Consider the following 11,078-nt stretch of genomic DNA (forward strand, 5'->3'; position numbering starts at 1 on the left):
GCATATATATGTGTATATATATTCAATTCAATTACTACATCTAGTATTTGTATTTTAATACTTGCAAGCATACTTTATATACAAAGATTTAATAACAAAAAAACAAAAACAAAAAACAAAAAAAAAACAGGCACAGCTGCAGATTTCTTTTTCTTTATACATATATATTAGATCATAAGAGTTATACATTTTATAATCTATATTGTATGTGTAGGAAAGCATTAAACCAAAACATTATATTGATAACAAATGTTGAAAGACTTTGAAACATTGTTTATTGCATAATGTAAAACACTTTATAATAATATATATCCATTATATAGATATATATATATACATATATATAAATGAGAATGATTCAACTATTGTATGTTAAGAGCATGTTTATTAATTGATGAATTGTGTAATGTACATTGTATTCATGAATAAACGTGAAATTGTTGGATATAAAACTGGCGAATCTATAAATATGAAACAACGAAACAAGCGAAGATACAATTTCTTTGCAGGAGGCTTAAAGGCTGTAACTGCATTATATCGATCGCCTGTGTATATGCCACATGCTCGTGCCACTTGCTCCTAAAAGCATGCCTCAGCTCTGGCCGTATGCCACTTGTGCGGCTCTCTCGAAAGTTGTCTTTGTCTTTGAGTTGCTGCTGCAGAATTCTGAGCCGAAGCTTTCTTTACAACTTTCTGTGGCTAGTCGAGTCGGCACTCTAAACTCTCTCTTCACGGCTAACCATGTTGGCCAAGTTCAAAATCAGAGGTTCAATGTCTGCTGGTTGAGCATTCAGAGGTTCAGTTCATTTACTGCACTTGCCGCGTCGAGTTCTGTGTAGCGCAAAACGCCAAAGTTGGAAAAGTGAAAAAATAAGAGGAAGGAAAATTCTTGTGTGTCTCGTTTTGCTGGGCAACTAAATAAAAGGCTATTAAAGTTGGCCAACATGGATTATCGTTTGCTGGTGGTAAGTGCGGCAATGTTGTTAAAATGTATGCACGAAATCAAGTTTGTTGCCCAAGTCTTTTGTTTTGCACTGCGTTCTGGCATTTACTGTTAGCATAAATTCTGGAGCAGTTGGCTGTTTTTATATAGACATGCTAATGAATTAAAGTGACGGGCCAATCGACGCGAGCTACACAAAAACACACACACACACACACACGCATCGAGTGGCTGTTATTTAAGCCTGGCATAGAGCAACTTTCCCGTTACCTAAACGTATTTAGAACAATTTAATAGCACGCACAGAACACACACCACACACTACACACACACATGCACATACATATACAAAGTAGCGACAAATTCTGGCCCCGTTGAGCAGCGGTGCTTTTGTATTAAGTCAGCCTTAAATATAGTCATTAGCTGGCCAGCAAAGTCTCTGTCAGTTACAGCTACGGCCGCAGTTGCAGTTAGCTCTGGCTCCGATTGCGGCCAGCACTCGAGTTGCAATTAGATGGCAGCCAGAGAAAATGCTGCCATCCCAAAAGGGCAAAAGGCGATCCCAATCTCAGTCCCAGAAATAAAGAAACCGAATCAAACTAGTTTTACGCATAACGAGATGGATATCAAAGAGACAAACTCAAACTCAAACGACAACGGCAGCGCATTGCTCATTAGAATAAACAAAAATTATAAAAAAAAGTAAAAAAGCAAAGAATTCAAAATCAACAGCAGACCGTGGATGACCCAATTTTCGCTCTTTCGGAATGCCGAATTTGGTTTGTGTGGCTGTGAATCATGTCACGAACGAGATGCAAAGCACAAAAGACCTGAACACCCGCATCACATACGAAATTGTTGGGCACAGTTGAGTTTCATGAGATTCTCCAGAGCGTTGGCCCAAATATGCACACACAAAAAAAAAAAAAAAAAGCGTGAGGTAAAAACAGAGTCGCCTACTTGACCCGAAAAGCTTGAGACATTCTGAAACTTTTGATTTCATTCAAACAGAGACGCAAACGCAGAGGAAAATAAAGAAGCTGACAGAATTTCAGGGAAAGTTTTTTTCCTCAAGTACCCCCACAATGAGACTAAGATGCAAAAGTCACACTCTTGGTCAGTGCCATTCGTTGTTGTTGTTGTTGTTTCAGTTTGTTTATTTTGATGCTGGCGAACAACTTTCGCGCTTTCGCCAAACGTCGTCTGAGAGCGCGTCTTTGTGCCCATTGGGGCATGGCGGAGCATGGAGCCAGGGGCCATGACCAATGCCACAATGCGAGCCATTCAAATAGCAATTAATTTGATTTATGCTGTCGCGTTCTTTATGCACATAAAAGATATACATATATATATATATATATATAAATTACACATTTGATGTCCAAACTCGTTTTATCTGTAGAAAATACTCAGCTTTTTGCTGCTCGCTCAGCTGTCGACGGCGCAGTCTGCCCCACAATCGCAAACAGACTACGGCGAGGAGCCGCCCGAGGGCTATTATGCATTTGTGGAGTCTCCGAATGCCGTGCCGCCACGAGTGCGTCCACCGCCGTACACGTTCATCAATGCGGACTGCAAGGATGTGGCCTCCGGCAAGAAGTCGGCGGTGTCCGTGCACAACATCTGCGGCGACTTGAATAAGGGACAAATTCCCAAGAATCCGCTGGGCCAGAATGTGCTCGGCGAGCCGTATCCCTTGTAAGTGAACGCATATCCTTACACATTTCCATGTAGCATCAATTGGTTTCCGTCTCGCAGCGAACTGATACGCAATCAGACTCTGAAGTTCCTGTCGAAGACGTTGCCCGTGCTTAAGGCGGACGACACGCTGCCCAAGGTGACACAGATCATTCGCGACGAGCCGGTGGATCAGCTGGACAACAACAACATCGATAGGCATTATGCCACACGCGTCACGCGCAGCTTGCCGGATGGCGTGGTGCCCAATGAGTATAGCTACTTTGATCCCGCTCTAGATGAGGAGGAGCAGCAGCAGAAGAAGCTGCACGAGCAGCGACGCGCCGCCGAGGAGCGCAAGCCACGCAAGTTCTGCGATGGAGGTGGAGTGTAAGTTCACTTTCTCAAATTGTCAAGCTATATATATATATATGGAGTTCATCATATCCGATTCTCGATTTCGTTTCTTCAGCTTCTGCACGCTTTATCGCGCCATTCAGGGCGACACCAGCCCCGCTGTGTCCGCCGCACAGACAGCGGAGCGACGCGAAGAAGTGGGACCCATACGCTATGAGGGGCCGCCCACGCCCTGCCCGGCCAAGGTGGAGTACGCCACGCCCGTGTTCGCCAAGAACTATCAGGGTGCCTGGCGCTATGTGGTGCAGATACCCTATGAGGGCTACTTCACGCAGACTGTGGAGGTGACGCGCTGCATCCAGGCACGCTGCCACTATCTGGATGGCGGCTGTTTGTCCTCGCCACGCTGGGTCAGTCTGCTGGTCGCCGAGATATTCTATCCGAATGCAGAGGACACGGTGCCAAGCAGCAGTACGACGACACAGGCTCCATCCGTGCAGGACTTCCAGGCCTATCAGCAGTATCTGCAGAAGCGTGCCGGCGTGGCCACCGCCTCCGATGGCAGCACAGGTGTCCAGGGTGCGGGCGCCCAGAGTGCTCCGGTCGATGCGCACTGCGATGGGCACGACGAGCTGGGCTGCTTCCAGGTGCGGCTCTACTACGACTGGTTCTTGATACCCGGCTCCTGCAAGTGCTGGCGTCCCGACTACTTCGCCAAGTACGTGCGCCGAAAGTCTGTCGCCGATTTGTAGGAAAGAATAATCTAGAATAAACTAACACACATTTAGCATTTAGAGCGTGTGGCATGAAATGCTCATTCTAGCGATCCGACTAACATGGACTGCGCAGAGTTTGCATTTCTTGCAAGCAGATGAACATGAACATAACTAACATACATACACATAGACACACACCCATGTATGTGTGTGCGCGTGTGCCTAAGTAAGCAATTAGCTATCCTTGACTGAATACGCATTGAATTTCTACTAATAAATATTTCTGCTATAATTGTACCACTGTGATTTTTCTGCTCCAGGGGGGATACAGCTACAACTACAGCTAGGCCATGGCACGCGTTCTGCTCTTGGTATTGGTGTTGTTTGAGAGTGTGTGCATGTGTGTGTGTATGTCTCTCCCTAAACCAAAATTGAAAACCTGTCCCGCCAGCCACTCAACCAGTTGCGCATGCGTGCGCTTTGCTTAGCGCGGCTTTGCAGTCTGCCCAACCAGTTGGTTGGGTTTGGATGTGTTGCCCGCTCTTCCAGCTGCATTACATAGCTGCAAAATAAAAGAAAAACTCAATTCAAGTAACGTCAAATTGAGCCAGCCCAGCAAAGCCTTGACGAACGGCCTCAAGAGGCTGCCATAGAACCGCATATCCAGTTTCCGCAACCAGCAGCGTAGCAAGTGAGTTATTTAGCCACAAATTGTTTAAATGTTTGTGTATAAACAAAGCTTCGATGGTGCCGCTCGTTCGCATCATTGTCTTAGTTCGTTGCCTAAGTCTTTCGTTATCATTATTCAAAAATATGCATTGAGCGCAAATTGTGTGGGCGAAATCTAAGAAATATATGTTGATTATTATTTATGCACGCTTTCCATTTTTGTTTTTATTTTAGTCGGTTACTAATTTCTAATTTAGAAGATGTTGTCCAGCAAGAGCGGCAGCCTAAGCTCGTTGGACGCGCTGCCCAAACAATTTGTGTTGTCCATGAAGAAGCTCTTCGACATTCTGGATGATAAGCAGAGCGGCTACGTGCGCTTTGCGGACATTGAGAAGGGCTGGCAGGACGATGGCTCCAAGGGTCTGCCTCAAGGAGTGCTGGACTCGCTGCGTCGTGTGACGCCGCCTAGCGGCCTGTTATCCTTCGAACGATTCTGTGCGGGATTGAAGCTATGCCTGTTGCGCAATCAGCAGCAGCAGACGCAGCACTTACAGCAGCTACAAGTCCACGATAAGCTGACCAAGCCGCCACGCCCGCCATCAGCGCCGCAGCTGCTCGGTCTAGGTCTGGGCCTGGACAGCAGTGCGCCCACGGCAAAGGTGCGTCCACGATCACAGATCAGTCCCGAGCTGGATCACGAAATGGATTATGGTTCGCCAGCACCGCCGCCAAAGCCACCGCGTCAATCCGTAGCAGCTGCTCCGTTAGCCAAGGCAGACATACGCAATGCGCTGCAGAACTGGCAACTGAGTCTCATGCACAGCGAGCAGAAGAGCTTGAAGACTGCACGCGAGCAATTCGAGCATCGCGGCTCTGCCGATGGCGGCTCGTCCTCCACCTCGGCAACGGACTATACGATGGGTGCATTGACACTGGCGCAGCCACCCAAGAAATCGAATAATAAGCGACGAGAGTCACGGAGGCACACCTTGCAGCATGGCATTGACTACAATATGCTGAAGCGACTGAAGCATTTGGAGGAGCAGCGAGAGTTGCTCCTCTTCGGCCTGGATGGCGTGGAGAAGGCGCGTGATTTCTATATGCAGCAGGTGCTCAATGTCCAGGAGCAGATCAAGTATTTTGGGCGTTTAGGCACACGATTTGTAAGTAGCATAACTGTATACACAGTAATATATATGTATATATATATATAAATGAGATCTGCTTTCTCCACAGGAGCAATGGTCAGAGCTGCAGCAGGAGAGACTTAACTATCAGCGCGCTCGCGTACTGGAAGCCAATCGCAGCTTGGCCCTGTTGACAGAGACCTGGGAGCATGGCGGCTATCCGCTGCACATTAATCTCGCATTGCCGCGCAAGTCCCTGCAGCACTTCAATTGCAAGTCATACGCCTCCAATGATGCGGAGATCTACGAGCAGCAACAGCAGCACACGCAGTTTCACAGCCTTCGTAATATGTCGAACTTTGTGCTGAGCCAGCCTTCACCTGTGAGTCAATCCTCTGCGGGGCTGGGCGATGCGGATGTTGTCTACTAAATTAAGTTATCAATAGCAGAAGCAGTGAAAAGACTTTGTAAATAATTTGCATATATATTAAAATGCTTAACAAATCATTGGGCACTATTGACGAGCTATTGTGGATTGGGAAAGCGTCTCATGTATTTGTTCAACTGTTTATAGTTCAGATTGTTGCCGGGTTGCACAATGCCCTGATTGACAGTCTTTTTCGCCTCGAATTTGCGATCCATGTACAGTTTGTAGCAATTCTGAAATTGACTAATCTCCTTGTGGCAGTACTTCTCCACGAACTCGTTGTCCTTGAGGCAGGCAAACAGCACACCCATCTCCTGCAGGCATGCCACATCGGAGCCAGAGTCTGCCTTGCCGCTGACCGTGTTCTTCAGGCGCAGCGGCAGTATCTCCTGAAATGGCACATCCTTTTCGTTTTGTGGCGCACGCCCACGTGCCGCGTAAAGTGCTCCTGGAATACGCATCTGCAAATGAATATATTTGATCACATTTTCTTTCAGTATTCACAATTTTATTTTAATCCACCGTGTTTTTCGCCTTTCGTCTGCCGCTGCAATCAGCTGTTCGCTGTTACGTCAAAAGCGAATGCGCACGTTTACCAACACACGGTATAAATAGTAGCTATTTTCACATTACTCAACACTAGTCCCATGTCGCTCTGATCAACTTAAAATTTACACAAATAAAAAATACATATGGTAGAAATAAACAATACTACAAATCATGGATGCCGTTGATGACAACCACCAGGCGCCGCATCTAGCCGACTTCGCCGGCAACAATGAGGCGGACCGAGAACAGATCGATGCCGCAGCAATTGTGAATGATGCAAAAATCGCAACAACTGGTGCTGGTGTGTGGGAACGTCAGCTCTTTCGGTTTCATCCATACCATGGCTCCAACATACGCTTAGATGACGATGCAACAGTCGCCTTTCGACGCACTAGCTTCGCCGATGCTCTCACCTTCTCCGAGCGACCGCTGGTAAGCATTGTTAATCTCTATGTATCTATATGGGATGTACATGTGTGTGTGCATGTTTGTTTGCGAGTGTAGTACGTGTGTGTGCAGATGTATCAAACCGTGAATTTTAATTGATTAATTTCGTGCAGGCGCCCGGCGAAATATTTCTAGTGGAGATTGAGAAAATCGAACGGGGATGGTCGGGACACATGCGACTGGGCCTGACGGAGCTGACACCAAACGTAATTGGCATGCGGAGCGAAGGATTGCCGCACTTTGCGTTGCCTGACTTGGCCAATTTAGGAAACAGCTGGATATATCCGATCTCAAAATTTGAAATGAATCAACGTCAAGACCAAGCCGGCGAGAGTGTCGATTTCATAGCCAATGAGCCGCCACAACGTGAGTAAAAGTGAGATCTCCAATAGACCTGGATCATTGCTCAATCGCTTTAATCCTTAGGTAATCTACTTGGCGATGCAACGCATGTGCGTACGCCGCGTGGTTTACTGCCCAAGAGACTGTTGCGTCCATCGATGGACAATGGAAACTCGGATATACTGCTCACAGACCGAGGCTCACGCATTGGCATCATGTATGTGCCCACAGAGAATGATGCATCCAAAGGCGAATTACACTTCATCATTAATGGCGTGGACAAGGGCCCAGTATCAAAAGAAATACCATTAGATGGGTCGCCTTTGTACGTTGTTGTTGATGTTTATGGCACGACAAAGCAAATACGCATCATACAACTGGAAGGCAGTGAGTAATCAGATTCCATTTATAATTAGATTCGTTCAATTGAAATTAGTTTTCTTCTGTTTCTTTAGTACTGTCCTTGCAAAGTGCTTGTCGCAATGTTATACTGGAGCACATCGCAACCGGCTCCATTGCGCGGCTGCCACTGCCCGAGAGCATTAAGCGTTTCTTATTGCGCCGAGATTAGGAACTGAGACAAAGCGCACACTCACACATAAAAAGAAAAGGAAGCAAAACACACACTTTATGTAATAGAGCGTGTGCTGTTGCTCTGTACTGTTGTACATCAGCGTGCGTCGTGATAGCCTGTTTACCCATTTATATATATTTTATACGCATATTGTAGACAGTTGAAGTTGAAGCGGTCGTTCATTGACATTTCATTCCTCACTTGCGCCGTTGGCGCTCTCGACGTTACTTGCCCGCCCCCCTCAAAAGGCGGCTCTTGATCAGAGAGACAACATAGTTGCTGTCATTGTCTATTATCATCTCCATCTCTAGCTGCATCTGGTCGACGGCGTCGATGGTGGATGTGTCAAGCAATTTGTATTTTCATTCTGTAGATATAGCTTATAATATTTTGGTTACGTGATACCAGTTCTTTATATTTATATTTTATATACGTAGATTATGTTTAAAAGCATCACATGAATTTTACTCACTGTTAAAGAACCTGGCCCTTCCCCCAGCACCTTTAAATGCGTACATACCAAGAAATATGTACAAATCGCGATTTGGTTAGAAGTAAAAAGACAAAATTTGAAAGTGAAAGACGATGTGAATTTAAAATCCAGCTCCCCCTCCCCATCCCCCCTCAAAAAAAAAAAAGGAAAAGAAAAAGCAAATAGAAAATAAAACCTATGCACCGATCTGCCTTTAATGCCGTTTCGGTCCACCCCAGGGCGATTTCCATTTCCGTTATTGTAGCTTTAAGAATATTGTTGCTAAATGTAATATAAGATATAATTACAATATTATAGTATGTAAATTCTATGTAATACTTCGACGTAATATATTAAGTATAAAAGTGTATGTGCAGTGTATGTATTAAAGACATAAAGTAATAGGATTTAATTGTATGTGTATTGATAAAATAAAAATAAATAATGAAAATGATAGCTTTTGCGAAAGTTTACTTACCTGTTGGTAGAATTTGAGTTTAATTCCAGCAGCCATATCTCGGGTAATCGAAGTCCAATCTTGAAAAATTCGTTATATATGTAATCGCGCAACTACTTAGAATCTATCCCAATAAACAAATATTGCTTCGAGTACTAGTTGATGTTGCCAATCGGGAGTCTTTGTCTTTTCTAGTTCGCAAAGGTATATTGCTCCAAAATCGCTCTGTATTAATGCGAAGTATTCGCATTTGAGAATGTAGTTTTGAGTTTATGCATCTTGCAGGTTTTCAGTCCTATTTTTATATTTTCTTATTTCTAAGCATCCAATAAATTCCAAGCCCAAGAATATTATTTCTTAATAATCATAGTTTTTGCTTTTGACAAGCCGAAAAGTATGCTGTAACATATATTTTTTGGTTTTGCCTGCAAATAAATCGCAATGAAACAGTTACAATTTACATTTCTAAAATATAAAACAAACGAGCCGCTATATCTCGGGTAAATAAAATAATTCATTTACCCAAGATAGTCTAATAAAAATATTAGTTAAAAACTTACAAACTTGACCAAGGGAACGCCAGCTAATGCCGGACTATATAATATATATGGATATTAATGACTGAATCTACTTGGAGCGATTCTCAGCCAGCTTGGCCTTGAAGAGTGCCTTCAGCTCCTCGGCACCCTCCTCGTTGGTGGTCTTGTAGTAGGGCAGCTCCGAAAGTTTCTTTAGCCAGGCGTGCACCTTGGGAAACTTGAACTCATCAATGGGCGCAACATCGTTAACAGATGTCACGGTTGCCACACAGCAAAAGTCGGCAATGGTCAGCTCGTTGCCGCACAAATATGTCTGATCCTTGAGGAAGCCCTCCAGTATCTCATAGCACTTCTGCACATAGGCTATTTTATCAACGGAACAGTCAGTGGAACCAAAGTAGAGCACTGGTTCATAGAGGAAACGCAAACGGGCGAACAGGTGACCAGAGTCCAAGTGCAGGCGTGCATCTACATTGGCACGTTGGACCAAGTCCTTGGGGTACAGCGACTCATGTGCCGCGCCGTATTTCTCAACCAAATAGGCGCAGATGGCATGCGAGTCTATGATGGTAGCATCGCCATCGATCAATGTGGGAATCGTGTGCTGAGGATTCAATTTCAGAAACTCTGGCGTCAGATGTTCACCTTTCAATAGGTTAATTGGGCTACAAAACAAAGGCAATTCATTAATTGGCCAAATGCATTGGGTGTGGGCTGCACTTACCGCAGTTCAAGTTCAAGTCCGATTGCCTTGGCCGTCAGCATGACAGCGCGCGAGGGCGGGCTCAGTGTGGCGTAATAGAGGACTGGCTTCGACATGGCTCGCGCTGCAAGTCATTTCAATAATATTAGATTAAAACACGCCTATTAATAAACACCTATCATATCTGGTTGTGCGATAAGCTCATCGTATGTTTACTTTACTTACACATCTACACAAACAGTAGTACCTGCCCTATGTCTACAAATACATATGTAAAATACTTGTCTCTGCGAGCCCCCCTACAGCTGATAAGACACAGCGACATGATAAGCCAATATCAAGAGTGCACACAGTGAAAGCTCTGTTTAATGCACAGTTGCACTGTATAGTTGGCCTCTGTGTGAAGGCTTTGTGTTTGTTATACACAAATACCTGTACAGGCATATTGGTGTGGGATCTGACCGGCACTCGCCTGATATACAAGCACAATTATATACAAACACACATATATGTATATAAATTCGCAGCGCAGCACAAACAATATAAATGTAATTAGTAGGGGGACAGACTCACATACACGCACGCTTACACTTATATACATATGTATATATATAGATGCATATAGAGGGCGATATGACACATTCACAAACTAATAGGAAAAATACTGCCAGATCGCGTCTTGTTTGTTGTTTTAAAATCACACACATCGACATTGCCGGCAAATTGTTTTTATAGCGCTTTAATGTTTATGTTCATGTGTGCCTGTGTGTGTGTGTGCGTGTGATTGTCGTGAGAACAACGCTAATAAACAAGTCGTGCACAATTTCCCATAGGAGTTCCCTCACAGCATGTTGCTTTTTGGTTTTTGCGCTTCCAAATCCATTTACACTAATATACTTACATAATGTGTATTAATTTATATGCTAGACGCAACAAGTTATTTTTCTATGACCGCTCGCGCCGAACTCGAGAACGTGACTGAAAAACCGAAACGTAAAATACACGAGCGAAGCGCGCTCACTGAACGAAACCAGAGAGCGGGAGCAGAACAGTTCGTCAGAGCCACAGCTCAGAGCTCA

At 44.7% G+C, this 11,078-nt stretch overlaps 6 protein-coding genes across 9 annotated transcripts in view; 4 read left to right on the forward strand and 2 right to left on the reverse strand.

Moving 5' to 3' along the window:
* Positions 1-11,078, forward strand: part of LOC108654236 (uncharacterized) — a 125,383-nt gene that overhangs the window by 95,620 nt on the left and 18,685 nt on the right. The window lies entirely within an intron of this gene.
* Positions 109-3,990, forward strand: spz6 (Spaetzle domain-containing protein 6). 2 transcript variants are annotated; one of them, XM_089261849.1, is made up of 5 exons: positions 109-119; positions 879-965; positions 2,346-2,641; positions 2,702-3,010; positions 3,093-3,990. In XM_089261849.1, exons 2-5 carry the CDS (start codon positions 945-947, stop codon positions 3,727-3,729), a joined length of 1,263 nt encoding a protein of 420 aa, XP_089117975.1. In that variant the 5' UTR covers positions 109-119; positions 879-944; the 3' UTR covers positions 3,730-3,990. The 2 variants fall into 2 exon arrangements, with proteins under 2 accessions (XP_089117975.1, XP_017960436.1); XM_018104947.3 differs by lacking the exon at positions 109-119 and having other exon boundaries at positions 744-965.
* On the forward strand, positions 4,089-5,996 carry LOC108653974 (suppressor APC domain-containing protein 2). 2 transcript variants are annotated; one of them, XM_030383863.2, is made up of 3 exons: positions 4,089-4,384; positions 4,597-5,525; positions 5,599-5,996. In XM_030383863.2, the coding sequence occupies exons 2-3, from the start codon at positions 4,623-4,625 to the stop codon at positions 5,917-5,919; spliced, it is 1,224 nt and encodes a 407-aa protein (XP_030239723.1). In that variant the 5' UTR covers positions 4,089-4,384; positions 4,597-4,622; the 3' UTR covers positions 5,920-5,996. The 2 variants fall into 2 exon arrangements, with proteins under 2 accessions (XP_030239723.1, XP_030239724.1); XM_030383864.2 differs by having other exon boundaries at positions 4,620-5,525.
* Positions 5,954-11,078, reverse strand: part of LOC108653980 (small ribosomal subunit protein mS37) — a 145,718-nt gene continuing 140,593 nt past the window's right edge. The window contains exons 1-2 of one of the 2 annotated variants that reach the window (XM_018104955.3): positions 6,439-6,649; positions 5,954-6,377 (exon numbers count right to left, since the gene is read on the reverse strand). In XM_018104955.3, coding sequence (XP_017960444.1) covers positions 6,015-6,377 — 363 coding nt within the window. In that variant the 5' untranslated portion in view covers positions 6,439-6,649 and the 3' untranslated portion in view covers positions 5,954-6,014. Of the gene's footprint in view, positions 6,378-6,438; positions 6,650-11,078 lie in introns of those variants that run through there. The other variant, XM_089261854.1, reaches the window with a different exon arrangement.
* Positions 6,629-8,281, forward strand: LOC108653977 (neuralized-like protein 2). The gene is made up of 4 exons (XM_018104953.3): positions 6,629-6,897; positions 7,026-7,278; positions 7,339-7,641; positions 7,710-8,281. Exons 1-4 carry the CDS (start codon positions 6,637-6,639, stop codon positions 7,823-7,825), a joined length of 933 nt encoding a protein of 310 aa, XP_017960442.1. The 5' UTR covers positions 6,629-6,636; the 3' UTR covers positions 7,826-8,281.
* GstE12 (Glutathione S transferase E12) lies at positions 9,254-11,049 on the reverse strand. The gene is made up of 3 exons (XM_018105398.3): positions 10,901-11,049; positions 10,021-10,123; positions 9,254-9,961 (listed from the first exon to the last, which is right to left on the reverse strand). Exons 2-3 carry the CDS (start codon positions 10,113-10,115, stop codon positions 9,385-9,387), a joined length of 672 nt encoding a protein of 223 aa, XP_017960887.1. The 5' UTR covers positions 10,116-10,123; positions 10,901-11,049; the 3' UTR covers positions 9,254-9,384.

The sequence above is a fragment of the Drosophila navojoa genome, chromosome 5 (assembly GCF_054131105.1).
Source record: "Drosophila navojoa isolate 15081-1374.11 chromosome 5, UAZ_NAV_1.0, whole genome shotgun sequence".
Classification (NCBI taxonomy): Eukaryota; Metazoa; Arthropoda; class Insecta; order Diptera; family Drosophilidae; genus Drosophila; species Drosophila navojoa.